This window comes from Xenia sp. Carnegie-2017, unplaced genomic scaffold (assembly GCF_021976095.1).
Source record: "Xenia sp. Carnegie-2017 unplaced genomic scaffold, XeniaSp_v1 HiC_scaffold_13, whole genome shotgun sequence".
Lineage (NCBI taxonomy): Eukaryota > Metazoa > Cnidaria > Anthozoa > Malacalcyonacea > Xeniidae > Xenia > Xenia sp. Carnegie-2017.
Genome location: NW_025813436.1, coordinates 8,700,839 through 8,727,264, shown reverse-complemented (window position 1 = coordinate 8,727,264; position 26,426 = coordinate 8,700,839). Strand labels below are relative to the sequence as shown.

The 26,426-nt window shown below is 33.3% G+C and overlaps 5 protein-coding genes across 10 annotated transcripts; 4 read left to right on the top strand and 1 right to left on the bottom strand.

Annotated features, from left to right (window-relative positions):
- Positions 1–27: 27 nt before the first annotated feature.
- LOC124448847 lies at positions 28–3,318 on the bottom strand. The gene is made up of 2 exons (XM_046999828.1): positions 3,162–3,318; positions 28–2,549 (listed from the first exon to the last, which is right to left on the bottom strand). Exons 1-2 carry the CDS (start codon positions 3,264–3,266, stop codon positions 870–872), a joined length of 1,785 nt encoding a protein of 594 aa, XP_046855784.1. The 5' UTR covers positions 3,267–3,318; the 3' UTR covers positions 28–869.
- Positions 3,319–4,931: 1,613 nt separating this feature from the next.
- LOC124457963 (MAM and LDL-receptor class A domain-containing protein 1-like) lies at positions 4,932–14,148 on the top strand. 5 transcript variants are annotated; one of them, XM_047008106.1, is made up of 12 exons: positions 4,940–5,175; positions 6,446–6,498; positions 6,747–6,893; positions 7,033–7,295; positions 11,032–11,146; positions 11,287–11,427; positions 11,705–11,851; positions 12,535–12,791; positions 12,878–12,992; positions 13,156–13,317; positions 13,462–13,623; positions 13,687–14,148. In XM_047008106.1, exons 1-12 carry the CDS (start codon positions 5,135–5,137, stop codon positions 13,878–13,880), a joined length of 1,797 nt encoding a protein of 598 aa, XP_046864062.1. In that variant the 5' UTR covers positions 4,940–5,134; the 3' UTR covers positions 13,881–14,148. The 5 variants fall into 5 exon arrangements, 4 of the variants coding, with proteins under 4 accessions (XP_046864062.1, XP_046864053.1, XP_046864058.1 ...); XM_047008097.1 differs by lacking the exons at positions 11,032–11,146; positions 11,287–11,427 and adding exons at positions 7,423–7,537; positions 7,674–7,835; XM_047008102.1 differs by lacking the exons at positions 11,032–11,146; positions 11,287–11,427 and adding exons at positions 7,423–7,537; positions 7,674–7,835 and having other exon boundaries at positions 4,943–5,175; positions 13,699–14,148.
- Positions 14,149–15,185: 1,037 nt separating this feature from the next.
- On the top strand, positions 15,186–16,570 carry LOC124433598 (marginal zone B- and B1-cell-specific protein-like). The gene is made up of 4 exons (XM_046983397.1): positions 15,186–15,502; positions 15,704–15,819; positions 15,883–15,987; positions 16,272–16,570. Exons 1-4 carry the CDS (start codon positions 15,326–15,328, stop codon positions 16,414–16,416), a joined length of 543 nt encoding a protein of 180 aa, XP_046839353.1. The 5' UTR covers positions 15,186–15,325; the 3' UTR covers positions 16,417–16,570.
- A 72-nt stretch (positions 16,571–16,642) lies between these two features.
- LOC124433595 (proton channel OtopLc-like) lies at positions 16,643–19,003 on the top strand. Its single transcript, XM_046983393.1, has 2 exons — positions 16,643–16,819; positions 16,966–19,003. Exon 2 carries the CDS (start codon positions 16,986–16,988, stop codon positions 18,810–18,812), a length of 1,827 nt encoding a protein of 608 aa, XP_046839349.1. The 5' UTR covers positions 16,643–16,819; positions 16,966–16,985; the 3' UTR covers positions 18,813–19,003.
- A 59-nt stretch (positions 19,004–19,062) lies between these two features.
- LOC124433596 (nicotinate phosphoribosyltransferase-like) lies at positions 19,063–26,287 on the top strand. 2 transcript variants are annotated; one of them, XR_006944511.1, is made up of 13 exons: positions 19,063–19,490; positions 19,799–19,960; positions 20,028–20,076; positions 20,260–20,390; positions 20,669–20,981; positions 21,141–21,281; positions 21,615–21,699; positions 22,082–22,162; positions 22,289–22,391; positions 22,525–22,682; positions 22,973–23,080; positions 23,157–24,417; positions 24,828–26,287. XR_006944511.1 is itself a non-coding variant. In XM_046983394.1 (12 exons), the coding sequence occupies exons 1-12, from the start codon at positions 19,262–19,264 to the stop codon at positions 23,232–23,234; spliced, it is 1,638 nt and encodes a 545-aa protein (XP_046839350.1). In that variant the 5' UTR covers positions 19,063–19,261; the 3' UTR covers positions 23,235–26,287. The 2 variants fall into 2 exon arrangements, 1 of the variants encoding a protein (XP_046839350.1); XM_046983394.1 differs by having other exon boundaries at positions 23,157–26,287.
- Positions 26,288–26,426: the final 139 nt, after the last annotated feature.

The following is a 26,426-nucleotide window of genomic DNA, read 5'->3' as shown; positions in this document are numbered from 1 at the left end:
AAATAATTTGATCACTATATAAGGCCGTGGTTACGTCACTCCTAGTAAATCTAATCCTAAGATGAGTTTATTGAATAGAAAATGTCTTTTCAATCAAATCTATTGAAAAATTTACGTCGTTGAAATATATTAGATTAATGATTGTTTACTGATGTAAGAATGGGAACTAAGTGATAAAAAATTATATCATCCGAAACAATAATATATTTGGCTTTTATCAACATTTCTCCGTTAACTATACAACATAAAATTGGCAAATAAGAAATAGAGTTTTCTCATGCTGTAGTTAAATGAGAAAGCCATCTTACAAGATTTCTTTTAAATATTATAACAATTTAAAACTATATCTATATATATATATATAATTCTTAGAAAACTTCTCGTTTACTATTGTTTGCAAGTTGTATTTATGTGTAAGCTTTATCCCATAGTCTAAACTAAGGATATTTGACTAGTTGACTTGTCAATGGTATGTTTTGTAATCATTTGATAACATCCATCCCAGGACTTTGACGGTGCGTGAAGGGAGTACATCGAGTGACGACGCTCTCGTTTGTAGTCGTATCTAGGTGTGGTATTGTGACGTATGTGGTTTCTTGGTGATGAGAAAATTATCGATTTTTCATTCGTGCTTGTGGGAGATTTCTCTTTCTTTCGCTCACTATTTGTAATTTGATATTTTATTTTATCATTTCCTTCGTAGTTACGTCCCTCGTTTAAGCTGATTGTCCTTTTTATCATTTGCTTAGAATTTTCATTGAGTATGTTCATTTCTGAAGCAGATGCTAAGATCCTTTTATATACACCATTAAACTCCTTGGATACGGTCGTTTTAGCTTCTTGTTGAAGTATGGAACTGTTTATGTGTGCTACTTTAGAAGGAATAATTTGTATAAATTTTTATAATCTGTTGGTTCATTTTTCGATAATTGATGACGATTTTGTGTTTGGAAGTCTTTCTGTTTGTTGATACTTGTGAATCGTTTTCTATCATTATCTTCATTTGGGCTTTCAAGACCATTATTGATGTTTGTCTTCTTCATCTTCATATACGAATCATCTTCACGATGTTGAGGCAAAAAATATGTTAATGTTTCGTTTTCTTTCTGAGGACACGATCTTGCACGTGTTAATGTTTCGTTTTCTTTCTGAGGACACGATCTTGCACGTGTTAATGTTTCGTTTTCTTTCTGAGGACACGATCTTGCACGTGTTAATGTTTCGTTTTCTTTCTGAGGACACGATCTTGCACTTGTTAATCGTTCATCTTCTTTCTGAGGCCACGATCTTGTGTGGAAATGTTTTATGTGATTTACTGGATTCTTGTTCTTGCTAATTGTAGCAAAACTTTTATCAGTTTGCATTTGTTTAAGTTTTCTTTGTTCATGGATATGAGATAATGGTTTCATTTCGTATTTTGTCACAGCAGTCTGTGGACAAGAGTTTGTGCGGACATGTAAAACAGGATTGTAGGAATGTTTGCTTTTAACGTTGACATTTTTTTCTTGCTTTACTGATGAAGTTATCAAGTCTTTGTCACGATTTTTCTCTTTTAATTTCGGCAAAAGTTCCCAATTGATATTGTAGGGGCACGAATGCAAGTGGGAATGCAAAAAAGAAATTTTTGGGAGTTCTTCATTTTTGGTAGAATGGTGAATAGATTCTTTTGGTGACCAAGAATTGCTATGTCTATGAATTGTTTTTTGGTTTTCATCGTCTTCGTATGGTTTTAAAACTTGAAACGGTTGCCTTTTGATAAGAAAATCATTTCCAGATCGTGATCGCATCTCTAAGAATTGAATTTTACTACTTTGAATTTTTCCTGGCAATTTTTCCTCTTTTGTAAAGTCACTGTGACACCATGTGTTGCTATGACGATGCAATGCTTGTCGCGCAGACTGTTGTCCTTGAGTCATTGTGTTGTGACGATCGCTGTAAATTGCATTTAATTTTGAAAATGTTGTGTTGTGATGATTAAAGACACCATCTCGTGTTTTCATCCATTTTATTTGATTGACACCATTGAATGTGCTGTTTTGTAGTTTTTCTGTCATTTCAGGGCTTCGGACGAGATTCAACAATAGTTTGGAATCTTTTAATGCATCTTCATTGAGAACTACACCTGAGTCCTCCTTATTGTGCTGTGATGATACGTCAGAAATTTGTTTGTTGTGTGAGATTTTGTCTGTCTCATCAATGAATTGTGGATAAGATACAGTGTCTTTAGTTTGGGAGAGAGATAGCTGGAAGTTATGCGTTGATGGTGGTGTTGTTACGCTTACATCGCTTTCAGGTGTTTTAACGGAGATACCCGAATCCTGTCGATCGTGTTTCCATTTTTCTTGGTAATATTTGTTTTCGTTTTCAACACATTTGTTGTCAAGAAAAACATCATCTTCAAAGTCATTGGCAGACATTCTTTCCAGGTCTTTATATGCTTCTTCGCATTCTGTTCTCTCTTTTTTCAACTCTGACTTTAATTCTCGTACGCTTTTTTGTAGAGATAAAAGCTGTGTATATAAAGCTTTGTCCTTCTTTTGTATACCTTCCTGTAGCAAAATGTAAAGTAGTTTTTATGTTTAAGTGTAGAATTGTAACTTTGACGTTGTACAAAGATACACAAAAAAGTAGTCTTCGACTTCGATTTAATGAACCAACTAAAACTATGTAACATATAAACAGAAAGTAAGTCAGTGTAGCTAGTGATAAAAGAATAACTGAGAATGAAAATAGCTTTTACACTAGCTAAAATATAAAAAAGTGTGTCAGTGAATTTAGTGATGAATGAACAACGGAGAACGACAGCAGCCTTTAGACTTCCTCATGAGTATGCATGGTACAAACAAGTGAAACAACTTATTCTCTCCTAAAATGAAGTATTTAACGTTTGAAAAGAAAAAAAATTAAATTACTGATATCATCCTTAGAGTGGATAGATTTGATCACAAGCTCAACATGTAGAAAATAGCACGATGCTCTTATGGTTTATGGAGTTTTTAATATTTTTTTATTCTTTGTTGGATTTCATATTTATAATGTGAAGTACATGAACATACACATCGCTTCTATATGTATTGTAGGCGAGGGTGATAAATTATATAAAATACGTTCTTTTTAAATGTATGATGTTTCATAAGATTTCTAATATAATTCAAACTAACCAGTGCTTTCTCTAACGTGATCCATTTTGTTGAAACGTCCATGTTAGCGTTCTTAAAGCTTCCCAGTTTACTTGCGCGAATTTTGCAGTGAATGAAAACGAGCATTTGTTTGAGACTTTGACAAGTGTAAATTATGACCAACTATATACAAATGACTGTTTACATAGAAATGAAAATGGATAAAGACATTTGATGTTGCTAAGTTACAATCACGTGTCAAATATTGGATGATGTACGAATAGTTTGAGATATTATAAAGATGCTATATTTTGATTTGGTGAGATTAAAATGTCGAAGAGGTTGCGAGGAAAACCGTGCCCTATGTTAATATTTTCTCTGCTAAATGTTCATGTATGATAGATTCATGTTAATTTTTTTTGAGGAATGTAATATTTTTTTTGTATTCGTAAATATTTTGGGAATGAAGGTTTTCCTTTAAGCCGGTAGTTATTTGAAAAATCAACATTTTTAAGTGTTTTGACTGAGCGTATTTGCCCTAAAGGATTTAAGAGATCCATGTTATAGATGAAAAAATTCTTCGTTGCACAATTAATCATTCGAGAAATTTAGTTTACGAAAAAAATTGTTGACATTTTGTGTGAAAATTTCTGGGATGTTTTGAATTTGAAATACTGTATTTATTGAGTAGAGGTTTTTTTGAGGGGTTACCTCTTTAACCTTGACTTCATTGGTATTTTTCTTATTTACAAGCAAAGTACGTGCGGATGTAATCGTATTAAAACTGTCGAGTCTTGTGATGTAAAAAAACTGTTTCTGTGGTCTCTCTTTATGCATGCATTTCTTACAGTGACTTATTTGTCCTGTCTAGATTTTATTTTGAATATGAGGAGCTACGTTACTCAAATGTTTCATAAATGGCGTTGCTGCAGCGATATTTTATATATATGCTCAAAACACATAAAGAATTAAACTTACATAGTATGTGTTTCAAAGGAAATGGCTTTCATTCATGTCTGAGTCCGTTTAATTTAAAATTTTTCATGTTGTTTTTTTACCAGCTCATTTTTACCCAAAAGTCAATGGTATAAAAGCTGAGTTTTACGATATGCTAAAACAGCGTACGTAAATGTTTCTCTCCTGCATCCATACTCTTACTTTTTTGTTGTTGTTCATTTCCGTTGTTTCCTGTTGGCGTTTCCGTGGCGATTTTATTCATTATAATTGAAAAATACAATCACGCGAAATGACAACTTAAATATATTGACTTGTTGGAAAAAAACATACGTAAATCATGTAGACAAATATAAAATTAAGTGAGCCAACCCTGGTTTTATTACGCCGAACCGAAAGATGGCTGGCAAAATCTTTTTGTTAACCATCGTTTATTTCATACACATTGATTTGATTTTTTTTTGACTTGATTTTTACAATAGGTACAAAGTGGTAGGCCCCACATCGTTTTCTTAGACTTGGTTTGAATAGGTAACCTGAACATGGAGTAAATTTATGTAGTTTGGTTGAGAACGATTGACTGGTTTTTGATTGAATATCGTTGTCAGTACTGGCTGTCCTGTTACTGTAATAACTATATGTTTCACGGTTAACGTTGTCTATCTGTAAAATGTGCTTGTATAGTAGTTTGTATTTCAACTAAAAAACCAAATATTAAAGTTTTCATTTTTTAGTTGTTCTTTACGTCCTTCGTTTTACAGATTCTACGTATGGCCGTTCAGGGTCATTCCATGTTTCAACCTCCATCCCAGCCCACCCCCTCCCCCTCATTCAACGATATTCTTCCTTCTAAAATTAGCATTTTCGGTGCCTTGATCTTCGATCAATGTTTCAAAAGAATTTTCGAAACAGTTGGTGGGAATTGGTATTTATTGCTGTTAAATTATGCAATGCTTCGTGTTGGTTGAATACCTTAAAAATTTAGTGGAAGAATTTTGAGCCTATTAAACTAAGTAAAGTTGCTGACAGAGAGAAGTGAAGAAGAATAAAGGAGCCTGATTATGATGAGAAGCTACAAATGGAAAGATACGACAATCACCAGGTTAGTGTGCTCTATGTCAGAGTTGACGTTTTTGCTCATCAATATTGTGTTTATATAATGTGGTGGTTGTGTGTTTTTCCTGTACGTTGGTGTCGACGATGTTTTAAAGAAGAATGTAGTTTACATGAATGAAATATTTGTCTCTGCTGAGGCCAAGTTTCATACCAGACACTGCATAAGTTCACAGTATTACCGACCGTTTGAAGTTTAATTTAACTTTTCTGGATTAAAAAAGTCAATCCACTTCGACATGTAATCCATTGTTGTGCTACTGGGGTGAGAAGATTTTGCAAGTTTCACGGTTTTGGTTCCCTCGTATTTTTACTGATTCGAGTCTAAATTACAAAAATTGTGCATACATATAAATTAACTTACATTATTGTTATTTTGAACCACAGGCGTTTTATTGATGCCTTCAAACACAGTTTGAAAAAGTGGATGTTGAAAGACGAATGGAAACTTTGTTAGTTTAAGTTCCGTTTCCAACGATGCATTTTACATGAGCCGAATGCATTTCATACAAAAGATAATGAGGAGTTTTATGTCATTTTTTTGTCTTTAATGCAATCCGCTCATGTAAAATGCGACGTTTGAAACGGACCTAAGCGTAGATAGCGACAAAATATTGTATTAGACATTTCATGTTTGATTTTTATAGCAAAATTTCCCCTCGTTACTATAATTAAGATATTAATTGAAATCACAGATGGTTTAAATGACTTCATTATTTTATTATGCTTTATATGTTAAATGCAGTCATTAAGATCTCAATGTAACAATGCTGTTTTCTTATCTCCAGTGTCATAAAATGCATGTTAACACACCATAAAAGTTAAGACAAAGTTATAGTAATTTAAAGTTTGATTTGAACAACACAACCCGAATAATCAGTGACGCAGTCTTCCTACGGGGGTCCTTCCTCATGGCTTGAGATATCAAGGGTGATTTCACAGCATGCCTGTAGGTATACTTTTAAAATTTGATCTCTAGTAAATTAATTTAAGGATTTCTAATTACAAATAATCCTACACACTAGGTTTAACGCATCCGCTGGTGTGTGTACAGTACAGAAGTCTATCAAATAGTAATTATTAAACGTCACAGTTATATTAGGTAGGTGATTTGTGGGATTTGGCGAAAGATTTTTAATCTTTCAAGTCTAAAAAGTCGAGACTACCTCCCCTGCCCCCACACCCTTGTCCTAGTGTCCGTCACTGGTTCAAGCCATTCACTTTAGTCTAACATGATGTTACTTCTTTTTCTATTTTAGCAATTCACTTTCAATGATATTTTTCCTGTTAGTAATGGCTATGTTGTCACAAGGTAACAAACTTTCGACATATTTTTTATTGTACTGCGTATTTATATTTACCTATATATAATAAATTCTAATGACAACGTGAGTTAATTTGTAGGAGTTGAGACAGTGAAAACTGAAATGTACTCAAATTTGTTTTAAAAAATAAAATCATAAGAATTTTGAGAAAGGGCATATTTTCTCTTTCATGGCCACCATTAAAATTACTTTTTCAACGTATTATGGCTGTTTAAAAACAAATTTTCTTATTTAGTCGAAAGCTGTGATTTTCAAAAGGGATTGGGAACGACTTTATGTCCATGGAGCAACGTACAAGGTGATGATGACTTTGACTGGAAACTTAGTTCATTATCCTTACCATCTGGGGCACCACGTTATGATGCTACAGGCTCCAGTAGTGGTAAGTTGACAGTAATTTATGGGAAAGAGACGCTAAAAGGAAAACTATCTTAATTACAATAGAATGGATGATAGAAACACTACTTAGCTATAGGGTACGCTTTATCCACAAAAATCTTAAATTTGTTCATGTGTTATAGGACGATATCTCTTTTCTAAAGGACGAGGCAGTCTAGTTGGAGAAAAGGCCTGGTTGGTAGGAAATTATCGCAACGATTCTGTCAAGTGCTTTTCATTTTCCTATTATATGCGTGGCAGACATTCTGTCTATTTAATATTGAATATATATCAGGAATATTTTTACAATGGACACAATCTGTTACTGTGGTCATTCGGTAGATACCAGAGAAGACTGTGGAAGAAAGGTCAAGTCACTGTTAATTTTACCATGGGTCTATCTAGGGTTAGTAAATTAGAGAAATTTATACGACTGAAATGACTTTGTCAACCTGTCAAGACTTTGTCAACTACTTACTAAATTTTTGTCAAGTTGTGAAGCCAAGTTTTACTTTTTGTTTTTAATTTAACAGTTGATCATTGAAAGCGTAAGCGAATTTGGCAATTTTATGGCTCTAGAGAATCTTGCTTTTACTCCTGGAAGCTGTGACACAATACCGAAGATCGCCACTCCTACTAATGCTTACGGTAGTTTTTTCTATGTTAGTGCTTCTTTATGTGTCTAGAAAGTTTAAAACTTTTTATTTACATTTGACTTAGATAATATGGAAAGGAAACTTTTAATTGTCAGTCAAAGTAAACGTTTCAATAATCTTCTCTGTAGATTGTTCTATTGGTTCATTCTTTTCATTTCTAAGTAAGAAATGTGAAAAATGTCCTACCTCTACATATCAACCACATACAAAACAAACTCGTTGTCTTACCTGTAATGATGGTAAAACCACCATCAATGTTGGTGCAGTTAGTGAACAAGAATGTATAAAAGGTAATTCTTGATTTCGTGAGTTGTACTTTAAAAAGGAATGAAATTTTATAGTTGTAATATTTTCAGCTTTTTCCTTGAATCTTTGCACCAGTTCATGTTGAACGAAAAGAATGTACACCTTGTTTGCATTGCTAGATTTGATATTGTGTTCATATCTTATATTTGACAGTGTAAAAATCCTTTTTTCTTCACATGCATTGAAATACACGAAATGAAGTTACTGTGAAAAAACAACATTTGAAATGCAAACGTCAAAACGAGGTTAATATCCCATCGTGAATCTTGCATCGACACAATTAGATAGCATCTTTTTTTTGTCAAACGCAATGATTAGAGAATATTTTTTTCGACGAAATTGAGACAAAATGATGTAATGAAATGTTTCCCTCGTTTTAGCGTTTGGATATGAAAAAATTCTTTCGGGTTCTTGGTCTGTTTAGTTTTTTTCTGTCGTAGCGAAAATTTTGGTACATTTCTATTCATGGAACTTGTGTTGACGTTTAGACGTTTCTTAAAGCGATCATGAAACGGCTCCATGACCTTGATTAAAAGACTTTTCTTTGTAACATGACTTTTCAACTCTTATTACCGTTTAGTCGAAAGATGTGATTTTCAAAAAGGATTGGGAACGACAGTTTGTCCATGGCGAAACGTTCAAGGCAATGATGATTTTGACTGGAAACTCAGTTCATCATACTTAAGATACCTAAAATACTTATATAAATATTTACCACGTTATGACGTCACCGGCTCTATTAGTGGTAAGTTGGTAGCATTTCAACTCCTTAACTTCATATCAAGCAACGTATACATTGAGTGCTTTCACTCAAAAATTTTAAATAGACTTCTAGATCTTCGTGTTCAAACATAGAAATTTCCGAAGGCAAACTGCTTATCTGAAATACATGGTTATCGTGCTTGTTACTTTGTTGTGAAAACGTATGGGCTTAAATTTTATACCGAAAATGGAAGACTGAATTTGTATAAGTTTAATCAGGCATTTAAGATTTATTGTAGATTTATGCAGAAATTTAACACTAAGTTCTGTAGCATAAAGACGTTTAAAACTGCAACAAGGCTGATTCATATTGTCTTGTCGGGCAAACCACGAAAATATGATTTATCAAAATACGCTTTCAAATCTTTATTGAAAGGAAGCTCTTCATATATCATTCATTTCTTTGTATGTTGTAGGACGATACCTGTATTCTGAGGGAAAACATCGTTTACCAGGCAAATCCTGGTTAGTAGGAAACTATCGCAACGACTCTGTCATGTGTTTTTTATTTTCGTACTACATACATGTCACAAATCTTAAATATTCGATGTTGAATATTTACCAAGAATATTTTTATGATGAATACAACGAGTTACTGTGGTCATTAAATGGTGATCAAGGAAACGAGTGGAAAAAAGGTCAAATCACAGTTAATTTTACCATGGGTTTATCTAGGGTTAGTAAATTAGACAAATTTATAGGACTGAAATGACTTTGTCAACCTGTCACAGTTTACTAATTTTTTATTTGAAGTTGTACATAGAAGGTCTTATGGGATCTTCGGATGACAGTTTCACGGCTCTCGACAATCTTACTTTTCATCCAGGAATCTGTGATACAATGCCAAAATAGCCATTCCTACTAATACGTCAAGTAAGTATTTGTTTATGTTTTCATTATGGTTAAGTGTTTTGCTTGTTTACGGTTCTTCAACAAAATTATGTTATTACCAATCTTTTCTTGCTTATTGAATATCTAATTTTTATGTTCCTGAAGGATTTTCAAACTTCAAATGTGGTTTATAATTTACATCATGTAAGAACGCAAAGATTCAGTATATTTAAAATTTCAAATAAAGACGTCGATATTTAAGTAGAAAACAGCGTTATAAAACTGGACTCGTTATGAATCAACGTTTTATTTTCAATGATTTTCTTCATAGATTGTTCCATTGGTTCATTCTTTAATTTTCAAAGTAAGAAATGTGAAAAATGTCCCATCTCTACATATCAACCACACTCCAATCAAACTCGTTGCCTTATTTGTCATAATGGTAAAACTACCATCAATGTTGGTGCAACAAATGAACGCAGTTGCAAAGGTAATATGAGCGATTTGTGTATGAGAAGGATAAATGTCAGATTAAATTAACCTTTTCGGGGTCTGGTGCCTAACAATTTCGATTCATCTAAAAATTTGTGTTTGAGCATGCGTATGCTTTCAGATTTCAATCTTCTGACTATGGAACGTTCAATTATGTATAGATATTTAGTGTAAAAAAAATCAAAGAGCCCTTAGGCAAGGCATGGTGATAAAATATGCTCCTCTTTTTATGGCCCTATGGTTCCATTAAAAATACTATTTCCACGTAATATGGCTGCTCAAAATTAGACTTTAACTTTCGTTTAGTCGAAAGCTGTGATTTTCAAAGGGATTGGGAACGACTTTATGTCCATGGAGCAACGTACAAGGTGATGATGACTTTGACTGGAAACTAAGCTCATTATCCTTACCATCTGGGGCACCACGTTATGATGCTACAGGCTCCAGTAGTGGTAAGTTGACAGTAATTTATGAGAAAGAGACGTTTGAATGTAACACTTTATAATAAATCACTATAGAACACGTTATATTCAAGATATAATTATTGAATTAAATAAACTTCATTTGATTCATACTCATAAACCTTTGCAAGAAAACTTAGTGGGATGAATTTTACGTTTATGCAAAAGTTTTACGTTTCAAAAGTGCAAGGAGGCTTGTTTGTATGGACCATCAAGCAAACGGTTTATCAAATATACACATTCTTTATTTATTATGAGCATTCTTTACTAATATTTTATATTTTTTCATGTATAGGACGATATCTCTATTCTAAAGGAAAATACCCTTTACCAGGCAAAGTCTGGTTGATGGAAAACTATCGCAACGACTCTGTCACGTGTTTTTTATTTTCGTATTACATACATGTCAGATATTTTGGGACATTGAATATATATCTAGAACATTTTTATAATGGATACATTGAGTTACTGTGGTCATTAAATGGTGATAAAGGAAATAAGTGGAAAAAGGTCAAATCACAGTTAATTTTACCATGGGTCTATCTAGGGTTGGTAAATTATACATTTTCACTGTACGAATTATTTAACTATTGTTAATTTATGAAACCTAATTTATTCATTTTTACTTAAATAGTTAATCATTGAAAGTGTCAGAGAATTTGGCAATTTTATGGCTCTAGATAATCTTGCTTTTACTCCTGGAAGCTGTGACACAATACCGAAGATCGCCACTCCTACTAATGCTTACGGTAATTTTTCTATGTTAGTGCTTCTTTATGTGTCTAGAAAGTTTAAAACTTTTTATTTTATTCACATTTGACTTAGATAATATGGAAAGGAAAATTTCAATTGTCAGTCAAAGTAAACGTTTCAATAATCTTCTCTATAGATTGTTCTATTGGTTCATTCTTTTCATTTCTAAGTAAGAAATGTGAAAAATGTCCTACCTCTACATATCGTTGTCTTACCTGTAATGATGGTAAAACCACCATCAATGTTGGTGCAGTTAGTGAACAAGAATGTATAAAAGGTAATTTTCGATATTGTGAGTTATACTTTATTGCTAATGAATAAAATTTTATAGATGTAATAAGCCAACCAGTTCATGTTGATGTTTGTTTGCATGCAGATTTGAGCGCAACAAGCAATTGAATAATAATAAGGTAATGGTTTCGATTATTCATTGTGAGTGTTTAATATAATGTTACATTGAAACTAATGAAGAGTAAGATCAAAAACGATGGCTCCGTGGTTTTAAATCTTTTTACCTAACACGCTTTTGAAATTTTGATTTCTTTTTCGTTTAGTTGAAAGATGTGATTTTCAAAAGGGATTGGGGACGACTGTATGTCCATGGAGCAACGTACAAGGTGATGATGACTTTGACTGGAAACTAAGCTCATTATCCTTACCATCTGGGGCACCACGTTATGATGCTACAGGCTCCAGCAGTGGTAAGTTGACAGTAATTTATGGGAAAGAGGCATTGCATATAGAACTAGCACGTGGTATTATTACCTCAAATTCACGTTTATTAGATTTTGAGGAAATTTGTGGGGCTGTGTATTAAAAGGTTGGACATAAAAGAGGGAGGCGTCTGTTTTGCAATCTGACAGTTGAGTTCACTTGCAAAGCTTGACATATGAAAATAGGACAGAATTTAAAAGACTTTACCGTGTGAAGAATTCATTTGCTGCAATGCTAGTCACACGATTTTTTACAAAGTATTATTTATTAAAGAAGGCAGTATATAGTAGAGGGTCATATCCGAGGAAATTTAGAAATTCTAAACTCAAAAGTTCAATAATCCAAGTATCCTTGTCAAAATCTTCATCGTTAAAGTGAGAAGATGCTACTGCAATTATTCTATAATGATCTATATATAAATTGATTTTTCCGTCTATTTAAAGGCTATTTAATGTCCAATGGGCAGCATTATAGAAATATTTAATGGGTCATGTTCACAATATTTTAAACCGTAGATTTCTGTTTTGTGTTTAGCCAATTTTAAAGACAAATGGCAAATTTGAACGGGCGACCAGGGAAACCTAGAGAAATGATTTATCGAAAACTTTGCATTTTGTATCTTTTATGACGTAAGCTTTACGTATATCTTACGTTTCTGTCTGTGTTATAGGACGATATCTCTTTTCAAAAAGACGAGGCAGTCTAGTAGGAGAAAAAGCCTGGTTGGTAGGAAATTATCGCAACGATTCTGTCACGTGCTTTTCATTTTCGTATTATATGCGTGGCAGACATTCTGGGATTGCATTGAATGTTTACCAAGAATTTTTGTACAAGAAATACTTGTTACTGTGGTCATTAAGTGGTGATAAAGGAAACAAGTGGAAAAAAGGTCAAATCACAGTTAATTTTACCATGGGTCTATCTAGGGTTGGTAAATTAGACATATTCACTGTACGAATTATTTAACTATTGTTAATTTGTGAAACCTAATTTATTCATTTTTACTTAAATAGTTAATCATTGAAAGTGTCAGAGAATTTGGCAATTTTATGGCTCTAGATAATCTTGCTTTTACTCCTGGAAGCTGTGACACAATACCGAACTTGGCCATTGTTAATGATACTTATAGTAAGTGTTCCTTTTCCTTGCTAGGGCTTTTTTGTGTCTCTAAATTCAAAGTTTTTATTTTGTTCATCGTTAACTTAAATATAAGAAAGAAGATATTGAATACAATCAGTTGTAAACTTTCAACTGTCAATCAACGTTTCATTTTTAATAATCTTTTTTATAGATTGTTCCACTGGTTCATTCTTTTCATTTCTAAGTAAGAAATGTGAAAAATGTCCTACCTCTACATATCAACCACACACAAAACAAACTCGTTGTCTTACCTGTAATGATGGTAAAACCACCATCAATGTTGGTGCAGTTAGCGAACAAGAATGTGTAAAAGGTAATTTTTGATATTCTGAGTATACCTTGTGCAAGAAGTACAACAACTTATGGATAAAGACAGTCCAGTTGTATCTTCCATTGTTATGACTTCTCAACTGAACGAAAACGAAAGTAACTGAATAATTTATTTTTAAATAAACAGCTTGCCCGATGGGATCTTTTTTTGAAAAAAGAAGTGGAGTTTGCAAACAATGTCCTCTTCATACATATCAGCCTGAGATGGCAAAAACTGAATGTATTGAATGTCCTAATGGAAGAATTACCTTGAATACTTCAAGTAAAAACAGCGAAGATTGTATACAAAGTAAGAGAATCTCTCTCAAAAAAACACGCACAAAGTAATTGTAAATAAAAAATAAAATTTTAGTATTTTTTCCAGATTGTTCTGCTGGTTCATTCTACTCATTTCAAACCCACCAATGTGAATACTGTCCAGTTAATTTTTACCAACCACACTATGGTCAAATTGGTTGCATTGCCTGTCGCAATGGTACTGTTACAGCCGAAAATGGGACAGTCAACCATCTTGACTGTATCAATGAAATCATTTTTCATTTTTGAGTGTAATGCAGATTCTTATTTCAACAAAACGACTTTGAATTGTACAAAATGTAAAAGTATTGATTATCATCCACAGCCTGTAACTATAATAGATGAAAAATGATTTTTTCTGGTGTTGTAAAATGCAGACTATTTTGTTGTAGCTTGAATGAACTAGGCTGAATGAATTTATGTGAAGATATCAAACTTTGCTTTTTTTCTTTCAATATTAACACAATCTTAAGTTCTACATTTCAATCAAAATATTTTATTGCTACGCGTAGTGAAAGAGTTGTCATTAGTGATTTTTTGTTTTCTTCAGCTCTTTTATACAATCCTGATAGAAAAATCATCATGGTAATAATTCCCTGTTGCATTTTGTTTCTGTTTTGTATTTTCTTGTTTCTGTTTTGTATTTTTTTCATTTCTTGTTGTGTATCAAAGATGGAAAACGAATAAAAACATAAAAATGGTTAGTATGTGAGTAAAACAATCGACATTGCCATTAAAACAGATAACACACTTTATAAACGGTGCTCAAAACCAGAAAATACTTTTGAAAATGTTAATGCAACGCTGAATCTCTTTCCAACTTAATTGGCTATTTAGAAAACGTTTGGCCACCTAAAAGACCAACGAAAGACAGCTGTTATCTTCCACAAAGGTAGTGACATCTTAATTTATGTTCAGTTGTTGAAACGATAAAACGAAGATACTTGTGCTTCTCATTACAACAGTCTTCCTTTGATGTCTTTCTTTGATGTTATCATACATGGATTTAAATGCCGTTTAGCGAAAGTCGATTATGTTTACTGTGTTTAATGTATTTTTAAGATATCTCTGTTTCCAAAGATTTTTAAATCAACTTACGACCTTAACTAACACATGATGAAACCATGGTGCGCCAGTCTGTCATTTCAAAGTCTCTATCACCTGTCTGAAGAGAGGGAACTTGGGCGTAAAAAAGAACCTATTATTTAAACATTTCTCCGGAAAAGTAAACGCTGCAAAGTGTTTATTTATATATCTAGAAGTCGTCCGTCAGTGATTTGATGATTTGTGAAGTTGTCACATAAATTTTCCAAAAGATCCCGAAGATCTTAATGATCAATAAGGAGCAAAGTACGCACTATTGAATTATCTGAAAGAGTAGAAGAAACTTTCAGATTTTATGCATGCAAAACGAATTTTAATACAGTTGTAGCTATTCTTTTTAACCCAATATCAGTTCAACTCAGATTAGTCCAGGTATTATATATGAGTTCAGTTATTCACTTGACAACCTTGTTAATTGAAAATTCACATTGCGTTTTACATCGTGTTTTATTTTCATTTTTTATTCAAGATAATATTTCAAAATGCAAATTTAAATGCTTAAATAGGTGCTTTGCAAGTAGCAGAGGCATTTTCCTCGTTACCACTGAATCGCGATAAACTTTTAGTTGTGTGTAAAGCATACTATCATTATGTCATTGCTGTTTTCATTTATGACCTGCTTGTTGAGCATAAGTGTCATTGTCGCTCAGCAAGGAGAGCCGATGCGTTTTGAAGTTCCAAAAATGAATGAAGAAGAGCAGCATTCAATGCATATACCAAGTTCTTTTGAAATGCGATGCGACGCTTGTACAGCCGTGTCTTATCAGGTTAGAGAGATGTCTCATAAACTTTCATTTTATTTTCTGCATACATACTGAAAAAGAATACAATAGAGATATTAGAGATGTTAAGTGTATATTTCATTTCAGATAATTCTGCTTCATTGTTAAATCCAATGATTTTAGTTAACTGAACACATTCATTACAATTTACATAGCTGTATGGTAACATCTTCTTGTGTTCAACAGTTGACAAGTCATCTTAGACAGGCTGAAGAAAAAAAACCATCTTCGAAGAAAAAAGGTTTAGTAGAGTCAGAGTATCTGGATGTCATTGAAGATGTTTGTGAAAATGCCTGGGAAAAGTAAGACTGAAATTGCAGTGTTGAGTTTCTTGAGGAAAAAAATATTCTATATTTTTTCTTAAGTTATGGTATCAAGACAGTGAATGGAATCAATCGACTGAGTGGAGAGGGCTTAGAAGCAAAGGAGGCTGTTGGTATGATGCAAGGTGGTGGTAAATGGCCAAACAGGTACTATCACTTGTTTTGTAAAATAAAGCAATCGTGAAAAGGAAGGACTTTAGCACTACAGCAGCCGTCTTCCTCCTTAGCTGTGGACTTCCTTCATGCAATTGAATCATCCCACACAGTAATGTTTCTTAGATAGGAAATGACGTATTGGGAAGTGTTTGTTGTGTTGTAAGAAATAAAATATTAACCAAAATTACTTTTGATTCTTTTGCACATTCCATAAAATTCCCCATTGATTTCCCACCCAAATAGTATTGTTGCTAAATTTGAATTTTTTGTTCAAGATTACGAGAAAAGTGTTTGACAATGGTTGGAGATGTTGGAGAGGATGACGTTTACCATGAATTTCGAATAAGAGGCGATTTGCACCAATTTTTGTGCAAAGAGTTCACAGCAGATTGTATAAGAGATCACCATGTTGAGTTGTAGCATTTATAACTGGAATGTTGAAAGTTTTAATTGTTTTACTATGCATGCATGGTTTTCTTTCTTTTCAATGAAAAATTGCTATTTCCTTTAATTTCGTAAAAAAGATTTATTGTTAGTTGTCATAAATGAATTATCACTTGTCAATGTCACTGCATGATTTGTACATTTTTTCTGGGTTCATCTTTAGCCATTATTTCCCATGTTTTTTGTTGTCGGCGAAATGCGATTTCCGCTTTCGTTTTCGATTCTCGGTAAGTTTGTTTTGCTGTCAATGAAGTGATGTGTTGAGCATTCGGTCAGCTTCAGAATACTGGCGCTTATATATGTCTTTCCATTGCTGAGCGAGAAAACAAAATATTATTCCAAGTTTAAAATAACAAAATATTGTTCCTTAAAAAAAGAGGTTTGACAAGTTACTGTAATGTAAATTACGTTTAAAATATGTACAATTGTTTCAACATCATTTCCCACTGATTTTTAATGCCACATAGTTCATATGACTTCCTCTTAAGTACAGCTATCGTGTAAAGGTACATTCCTTTGTTTTAGAAACAATTGTCAGTTGAAGAATGAATAAAATAGATGGGATTTTCTCCTGTGACGATAAGAGTGGAAGAAAATTGGTTTGCGTTGCGAACGATCGCGGGAAGATTTCATCTAATAGCACAGCAAGAAGCAAAAGTCAAATGACTTCGGGAATCTCAGGAAATGAACGAAGTCCTTTGATTCGACCACCAAATTCTAACGATGAACCAAGTGACGATACAGCTAGTGAAGCCGCACAATTCTTTCCAAGAATGAGGGTCAACTATGGATCTGTTCCACCTCAGAGTTCCCAACTCTCCGTGGTTGAAAGACGTTGTGTAAATTTTCAAAGCTTGCTGAAAATTCTATCTCAACCAATGGCCAGTATCTTCTCATGTCTAATTCTAGTCATTATTGGCATAGTGATGGTTTTTGCTGCAAATTTGAGAACTAATCCAAGTGGAGATGAAGTGAAACCAAAACATGTTTTGATATACATAATGTTATTGATATCAATATTCATTATTTGGATGATATTTGCAGTTATCCCTCATAAACTCCGCAATCCAGGACGACATGATGGTACATTGATTCCCAGACATCTTTTAACAGGTGTTGGTATATTTGGAACTGTAAGTGCAACAACACAGGTGTTGATGTTGCTTGACTACATAAAGTGCAGTCAACATGTGAAGGGACTGAGCTATGTATATGGTATTTATCCATGTTTTAAAATTGCTTTTATATACTTCCAAATTTACTTTTTTTACAAGTTCTCTCGTGATGGGATTCGTAATTCTTTTCTTTCTGGTGGAGTTTTTTTTGTAATGGTTACATTGGCTACAAATTTATGTATCTGGACTTCTGCATTTTTTGGTGATGTCTCAAACAACCCAAAGTTAAAGGATGTTCCTTGGTTGAATCATTATTATTTTGGTATTAAAAATGATGATCCTTGTAGCAATAGAAGTTTAACAAGTTATCATGCTTACAAGCTTCATTCACTGGTTAAAGGCCTTTCACCATATATAAGCACATTTTCAATGGAATATGCTTTGCTGGCATCTGGTTTACTTTTGCATATTTGGATGCTTACTAGAAGGCGTGTTCCTAAAGTCCCTAAACCTAATAAACAAACATGGACATTGTGGAGACTGGGTTTTATTGCTGGGTTAATGGCAATTCCCATTGTCTTTCTTGCATATTTCATGAATGAAGAATTTAACTCCAAACCTACTGCAACAAAGGTTTTGCTGTCTGTCTTGAAGGGGGTATTTTTTATTTTATTGTTGTCCTGTTGCTTTTATTCCATAACTTTGATAGATGAAAAGCAAGGTTTTGTAAAGAAGAAAAGGGGAATGAAGTTAGAAGTAATTTTGCTAGGGATTTCTGGCTTTCTTGGTTTTCCTGCTTTCGATTTGGCATCTATTTTTGCTGCCTTTTGTGAGATTGAAAACTTTGATACTGTTCAAGTGCTGTGGTATGCCATTTGTAAAATGTGCGAGTTGCTTTCTTTTTTCTCGCAATTTTGCTTTATTAAGAAGGCATACCAGTATAAACTCCCAGAAGTGGGTCATAAAACAGTTGGAATAGCTTCTCAGAGAATCAGACAGTTTGCTTCCTTTGCTGCTGTTTTAAATATTGCTTATTGGGCTGCACATACATATGAGCTTCGAAACACATCAGCATCATTAACAATTGGAGAGAAATACTTTGGTCGGTATTCATGGTTTGGGCTTTCTCATGTCTGTCTTCCACTTTGCTTGTTTTTCTATTTCCATATTGCCATATGCTATGCAAATGTTGTGTCATCAGTCAGTCAGTTTGGACCTCTATGGAATCATGATAAACAAGACAAGCTTAGACAATAAGGTCTTTTATGACTGCTAGCCTGAATTAAGTTTTAATGAAAATATTCCATGTCATAAAATTTAGAATTATTGAATTTAAGAATTATTAAGTTCATACTTTTAAAGTTTTTTGTATTTCGTTAAGTGTAATATTGATACATAAACTAGTTTGAAAGTGATTTTGTTAAAAAGGACTGTATCTTTACCACTTACAATTTGTTACTCGTTTCCAATGATTTCTCGTTGCTGCAACGTCCACAACCTTTACAAGTGTTTAATACACATGTATGATAGTTGTAAATTAATGGATGTTTACCTGTCGGGGGGAATGATTATGTTAAGCAAGCAAAAAGCGGGTGATTTCACATTTAGAAAGCTTTTCCTTTTTTACTTTCAAAATTCCTAGTGTTTCCAACGAACTGTCATGCGGAAAACGATAGTGAAAGTTGAATGAAGTGAATTAAGGGACAATGTCGAAGAGTGCGAAAAATTTTTGCTCATATGGACCATGTAGTCCAATGCTTACTGATTTATATCAAATCACTATGGTATACGGTTATTGGAAAAGCGGGAAACAAAACGATAAAGCTACTTTTGATCTGTTCTTCAGAAAGAATCCGTTTGATGGTGAATTTACAATATTTGCTGGACTTCACGAATGCTTGAAATATGTCGAGAACTTCGAGATAACTGATGAAGGTGAACCAAGCTTTTGACGTTATTGTGTTTAATTTATGAAGGTACTTACGTTTTGCAGAAGTGACAGTATGCTGAATACCATTTAAACGAGATATATAAATTAGTTACACTTTCTTTGTCATAAATGAGAATTAATCAATATGTTATGTGAAATAAAAAAGTAACTTGACTTATAATGCTTTCATGCCTGGCCGCAGTCTACCATAAATGTTTACATGGTCTGCCATACAGTCTACCATGGTTTGTTGTGGTGCTAGTAGCAACACCTTAGAATGACAAGATGAGTTTATCTTGTGTCTTTTGTTTAGACATTGCTTATCTGAGGAATGTCTTTCCTAAAACAACAGAGGAAGAGTTTTACACATTCTTCAAACAGCTAAACACATCAAATGTCACCATTTCATCAATTAAGGAAGGCTCTGTAGTTTTTCCTAGAGAGCCAATGATTGTTGTCTCTGGACCTCTAGCAGGTATACTTTAACTGGGGGTTGCACAATTAAAAAAGAAAGTTTAATCCATTATTTCTCTATTTGCTAGTTACCCAACTTATGGAAACTACTTTGCTGAATTTGGTAAACTATGCCAGGTTTGTGTGTATGTATTTCAATAAATAAACATTTCATTAAGAACAGGTTTATTTAAGTCACAAATAAATCAATGAATTTATAGTTTTCGAGAAAAGATGTTGTACCACAGCTTTATGTAGGATAGTCAAAGACTTATTATCTGTAGAAGCAAATGATTTTTTATTCCATTTGTTTTTTCTCAGTTTAGTTGCAACAAATGCAGCAAGATTTCGATTGGCAGCAGGCCAAGACAAGACATTACTTGAGTTTGGGCTTCGTAGGGCACAAGGGCCTAATGGTGGATTGTCTGCATCAAAATATGCCTATGTTGGAGGTACTATTGGAAAAACGTAAAACATTTACATAAAAAAGGATAAACTAAAAAAATGTTTGGAATGATTCCAAACTTTTTTGACATATTTGTAAAGAAGTTTAAAATAGATACTGTAGTGGTGGGAATTGATTGAGAATGAAAAAACATAATCGATTGTCACAGACCCACCACTAATAGATAGCATGGGAATTTTTTGAGAATTAATTTGCTCATACAAGAAACCTCAGCGTTTAGGATCAACACTTCCTTTTTTGTCTCTATTTTAAATTTTACTATAGGTTTTGATGGTACAAGCAATGTTATGGCGGGAATGCTGTATGGTGTACCAATAAAAGGCACCCATGCACATTCTTTTGTTTCCTCGTTTAATGCCAGTGAAGAGAGCGTTATAGGGCAACTACAACCTTCTGATGAAACAAAACCACCACAGGATTTTTATCCAGAAGTTGTTAAATGGCTAAAAGAATTAGCACCTCTTTTGAAAGTTGTTGAATCAGAAACAAATGTTGGGGAACTTGTTGGTTTTAGTGCTTATGCTGTTGCATTTCCAAAGAAATTTCTTGCTTTAGTTGATACATACAATGTGTTGAGGTTTGTACATGATGTAGAAATGATATATAATTGTCTTCTCATTTGTTGTAAAAGTGTGCACGAGAAGTATTAAATAAAGTGAATAAACAACAAATTAGTTTCATCAAATGTTGTCTGATTGAAATGTCTTCTGGAAATTTATGCTCATTTATTTTTTAGGAGTGGATTGCCAAATTTTTGTGCTGTTGCATTAGCTCTCAATGAGTTTGGATATAAAGCGATAGGAATTCGTTTAGATTCAGGAGATCTAGCATATCTATCACGCGAAGTGCGCAAGATATTTAAACTTGTAGCTGATAGGTAAGTTTTTTTCATTTGTCCAACAGTCCACTTCTAATGAAGGCAATAAACAGGAGTATGTAAGAATTCAAGTTTCAACATCAGATCACTCCTGATGAAGACACTTGACTGGAGTATTTAAGAACTCAAGTTTCAACATCAGATCACTCCTGATGAAGGCACTAGACTGAAGTTTATAAGAACTCAAGTTTCAACATCAGATCACTCCTGATGAAGACACTTGACTGGAATATATAATGATTCAAGTTTCAACACCACCACCATCATACATGATTTTGACATCTTGTGTGCTTGTATTATTGATGTTGTTTAAAGGTGTAAATTATTCGTTAGATTTAACGTGAAATGGTTTGCCAGTGCGACCATAGTCGCCAGTAACGACATCAAAGAAGACACTCTTCTTTCATTGAATCAACAGGTTTGTATCATTAAAGTAAAATATTTTACTCTGATCAGTATAAACACGACAGAGTTTTCCGTTTCTTCCTGTGTCAACATTGTGATATTGGGTAGTGGTGGACAAAGCTTGGATATTGCTGTTTACTCGATAGGCACTTTTTAAAAGAGAGTTAACGAAAGTGAAATTTAGCTTGACTTTCAAAACTTGTAGCTAATTTAACTGTTTATGGCTCAAGAACTCCTGCAAGCTTCCTCCTTAACATTCAGTTTTAATGGTGTTAACACAAACACAAATCTTGACGACAAGTTGTGTTATCACAACCGTATGGAAGAATTTTTGTTAACTGTTGTACCATCTTACTTCACGCATCCTGAAAATAATTTATTTGAATTATTTTCAGGGACATAGCATTGATGCTTTTGGTATAGGAACACATCTAGTAACATGTCAGAAACAACCTGCCCTTGGTTGTGTTTTTAAAGTAAGACTTGATTTCATAATGAAATGTTGTGCGTCTTTCCACCATTTTCTTTCTTCATAATTTTGATCCGTTTAAAAGTTTTATCACAGTCTAAGTAGGATTTGATTATCAAATCAAAATTTTCAGTTGATTGAAATTTCTGGTAGTCCTCGAATGAAGTTAAGTGAAGATGTGGCGAAGGTGTCAATTCCCGGGGAAAAAAATCTTTATCGCTTGTATGGACATGACGGTAAGAGACAGCCACACAATTTTGGTGATGTAAAATCTTATCTTAATAAATACGTATTTTCTAGAAATAAGAGCAATGCAATGAATTATATCTTTTTAGAAAAAGTACTCAAACATTTATTTTGTTTTTTTAGGTAAAGCTCTCGTAGATTTAATGACAAGAAGCACAGAAGATGCGCCGAAGGTTGGCTCTCGAATTTTATGTCGTCATCCTGTTTTTGAGAACAAGCGAGCTTGGGTGTCACCTTCAAGAATTGAGAAATTGTATAAAATTTACTGGAAAGATGGAAAGGTTAGGATATAAATCTGTAATGAATTTTTATAAGGATGAATGCTGTACCAAACCCTCTTGTACTACATCAATAGGCAATTTTCAACGCATGATCTTTATTAGTCTACATTTGTAAGAGATTATCCATACTTATAAAAACGTGCACGACTGATAGATAGATCTACCAAGTCATACAGAATGAACAAATTTATTCTGATTTTCATCTCCAACTTTCCTTTACAAAGGATAAATAAACAATCCATTTTAAATCTCTGTGCAATGTTTTTTTCAAAAAACGTTTTTTTGATCAGCTACAAGAATCTGTTGCATCTATAGAGGATTGTAAATCACATGTTGTGCATTCTTTAAAAAATTTTCGAACAGATCATTTAAGATCGCTAAATCCAACACCATACAAGGTAAATAAAATGATTTATGATTTGGTTTCACTTCCTCACCTTAAAGCTCCTAATCTTTATATATTTGTTCTTTAAGGTTTCTATAACGGATAGTTTGTATGTATTTATGCACAATCTTTGGCTAGACAGCGCACCTATTGGAGAACTATCGTAAATGTAAGTTGCTTACTCCAAGTGTAGGTAGTAAATTTAATTTCAAATGAACTAGTTACTAGTTACTAACGTATTTTTATGGTAAATTAATCGAGGTTTAGCTAATTAATGATAGGACCTTATGGATTTAATTTCCAATTTAAATTTCATTCTTTTTCATAAAATTTCCGAATAATTTCATTCGTAACCTCAATTGCTAATCATTAAAAAATATACAATGAATATTGATGGGTAATGTAAATTTTCTCTGAGATTTTTCCTGATAAATTTAACCGGTCACCGAAATAGTTTTTAAAACAGAAATAATTAATCTTTTTTTAATTAAATTCCGTTCAAGCTTTATGAACGAAAATAAAAATATCTGAAAGCACAGGTATGAATTTACAGTACTGTATGTCTGGAAGTAGTTTTCACGACAAATATCAGAACTTTGTAACGGAAGTGGACAAGCTTATCAATTTCCGTGGAAACTGATACGGGGAAGTACCGACTTTCGAAAACACTAATTAATCTATTTCTTGGAAAATGAAAGCATGTTTTGGTTAAAATGATTGTTGGAAAAAGGCCGTATTTCAGTTTGATGCAAACGTAGGTGAGAACTTATTTATATTGGCGTTTGTCGTTTTTAAGTTGATCAAATCCTTGTCGTGAACAAATATCAAACATGTCTGTTATTGAAGAAACGCAACACGAACGCTCTTCCGCTTTTGAAGAAAATGAACAGGCTAGTGGTGACAAAACACTATTGTCAACATCCTTAGAATACTTGGTAAAAGATAAAAGAAATCGTCAACGTGGCTGCTGTAGTTATACAACAAGAAGATATATTAGTGTAACATATGTCGCTTGTCTTTTTGTATCTGCTGTTATTTTCGTAGTCGCTGCCGAAGTTAAAACAGATGAAGACGGGCTACGGGTCGGACATGGACCCGTTTACCGATATCTTGTCGTGATTTTGTTTATTTCTATTGTTTGGATGGCTTCATTTATTATATTTAGCTCAAAATATTTTCAACGAAAGCATCAATGGAAATGGTTAGATACTCATGTTGAATCTCATGTACAACTTGTACCAACACGATTACTCATTGGTGTGATGTTCTTTGGCCTTGGCAGCTCCTTCATATCCATGGTCGAGTTGCTTGAGAATATCGCAAAATACGACTGTCCAAAAAAGGATTTAAGTATGTTATTATATTATGTTGTACGTACCATATTCATCTATACTCAGTTGTATTTTCTCTATAAACTGTCAAGTCATTCCGAGAAAGTGTTGATATTTGGCCATTTGCTAATGATGCATTTAATTGCTGTGAACTTGGGTACATGGATCGTCACATTTATTTATGACAGTGCCGAAGAACTAAGTGCAAATAAGAAAGCTCACTTGTCTCCTATCAAAAACTCTACCATTCAATTTATGTCAGACCATTGGGATGTCGCTATGAATCATACAAATTTAACAAGCTGTTTGAAGAATGTAGAGGCTTTGGAAAACACGGCAAAAAAAATGCAACCTTATTTATATACTTTTACAATGGAATATTGTCTGATATCTGCTGGTTTGTTATTGAATGCATGGTTATCTCTTAAGGGAAATGACAATGGTCATGATGAGCACAAGAATAGAGAGAGAAGGGAGACTTCTGATTCTCATTCTAGTTTAAGCTGGGATGATACAGGTTATAGAAGTATCAGTGGTGAAAGACAAAGAAAAGATGGTCACCTGAGAGGAAAGTCAAAATCTAACATAGAAGAAGAAATTGGTAGCGAAGAAACTTGGGATGAGATTGAAATACCAGAGATTATGACTGAACAGGGTACTCTGTGGCGTTTTGGATTTATTCTTGGGTTAGTTTATATACCTGTATTTACAGGTGTAGTTGTTAATCTTTTGTATTCAGATGATGAAGTATGTGATGGTCTGATTTATGTGGGAATGCAGTTTTTTTTCTTTCTGTCTGTTTTTGTTGCATCTTTTATTGGCATTTATGAAGTTAATAATCAACAGCAAGCTGGAGAGACCCACACAAATGTTGATTTCATACTTCTGGCTATCTCTTTAGTTGGTGTATTTTTTCTTGACTTTTTAATTATTCTGGCCAGCATTTGCGAAGCAAGTGAGAACACAAAAATGGCAATTTTTCTGATTGTTACCAATGCTATGGAGGTTTTTGCATCCATAGCTTTTACTGTGTTTGTTCGCAAAGCCTTACAGCACTATTTTGTTTGTGAAAGAAGCAATCAAGATGTAACAAAGTCTGCAGCACGAATTCGGGAGGTTGTCTCATTTCTATTTGTATTAAACATTTGTTTCTGGGGATTGTATACTTTTGAAGTGAAAAAGTCTCATAAAGTTTTACAAATTGCAGAAGAATTCTATACTGAGAAAGTTTGGTTTTATCTTTCCCACATTGTCTATCCAGTGGCAGTTTTCTTTCATTTTCATGGTGCTGTGTGCATGGTTGAAATTCTCAACCATTACAGTATTAGTAAAACCATAAAGTCATCACTGTCTAGTTCAAGTAGAGAAATGTCTTATTAACCATGAACAAGGAAAAACTTGAATGACGTCTCGGTGACGTCATTTTCGACAAAGTACAAATCTTAATACACCTGCAAATCATTAATACAATATTGAAAAGCATTTTTTAAGTGACAGATCATGGTTTTGTAATATAGAGTTTTATAATTAAGAATGATTGTATAGTCTAGTTATGTAAATGCTAGTTGATTATTTTTCACACCCAATGACGTTACGAGTTCGACGTCATTCGAGATTTACCTCACGAGATCCAGATCCAGTTTGAGGATAATGTTATCTAAATTATGAAGTCCAAATCCTACTTTGAGAATCACTGTACCAATTTCAAGCTCGTAAATCCACATCGTGGTTTTCAAGTCAAAATGGACTCCAAATCGCGGACTCTTCCTTTCATGACAATTTTTGTGCATGCATGTATGAACTCAAAGTAGTTGTTGCTTAAATTTCAAAGTAAGTAAATTGGCTGTATTTCTAGTTGAATATGAGAAATATATTGAAAACCTGTTGAACACGTCATTTTGAAGGTCAATTATACATGGACAATTTTTTATTATACTTAATATGGTTTTTTTGCCACCTGTTGTGCATAGGACAAAACAACATTATTATTTGTGGTAAGCGAAATGCTGTGAATATACTTAGCGAAAA

What these genes read in the sequence shown, in the direction of transcription:
- LOC124433595 (XM_046983393.1), top strand. Translation starts at nt 16,986, where the DNA reads ATGAATAAAATAGATGGGATTTTCTCCTGTGACGATAAGAGTGGAAGA.
- LOC124448847 (XM_046999828.1), bottom strand. Translation starts at nt 3,266, where the DNA reads ATGCTCGTTTTCATTCACTGCAAAATTCGCGCAAGTAAACTGGGAAGC. An exon ending in TCACGTTAGAGAAAGCACTG is followed by an intron (nt 2,550 to 3,161) that starts GTTAGTTTGAAT and finishes ATTTTGCTACAG; the next exon opens with GAAGGTATACAAAAGAAGGA.
- LOC124433596 (XM_046983394.1), top strand. Translation starts at nt 19,262, where the DNA reads ATGTCGAAGAGTGCGAAAAATTTTTGCTCATATGGACCATGTAGTCCA. An exon ending in AAAATATGCCTATGTTGGAG is followed by an intron (nt 20,391 to 20,668) that starts GTACTATTGGAA and finishes ATTTTACTATAG; the next exon opens with GTTTTGATGGTACAAGCAAT. An exon ending in GATACATACAATGTGTTGAG is followed by an intron (nt 20,982 to 21,140) that starts GTTTGTACATGA and finishes TTTATTTTTTAG; the next exon opens with GAGTGGATTGCCAAATTTTT.
- LOC124433598 (XM_046983397.1), top strand. Translation starts at nt 15,326, where the DNA reads ATGTCATTGCTGTTTTCATTTATGACCTGCTTGTTGAGCATAAGTGTC. An exon ending in GTACAGCCGTGTCTTATCAG is followed by an intron (nt 15,503 to 15,703) that starts GTTAGAGAGATG and finishes TGTGTTCAACAG; the next exon opens with TTGACAAGTCATCTTAGACA. An exon ending in TGTGAAAATGCCTGGGAAAA is followed by an intron (nt 15,820 to 15,882) that starts GTAAGACTGAAA and finishes TTTTTTCTTAAG; the next exon opens with TTATGGTATCAAGACAGTGA.
- LOC124457963 (XM_047008097.1), top strand. Translation starts at nt 5,135, where the DNA reads ATGATGAGAAGCTACAAATGGAAAGATACGACAATCACCAG. An exon ending in TTACCATGGGTCTATCTAGG is followed by an intron (nt 7,296 to 7,422) that starts GTTAGTAAATTA and finishes TTAATTTAACAG; the next exon opens with TTGATCATTGAAAGCGTAAG. An exon ending in CACTCCTACTAATGCTTACG is followed by an intron (nt 7,538 to 7,673) that starts GTAGTTTTTTCT and finishes TCTTCTCTGTAG; the next exon opens with ATTGTTCTATTGGTTCATTC.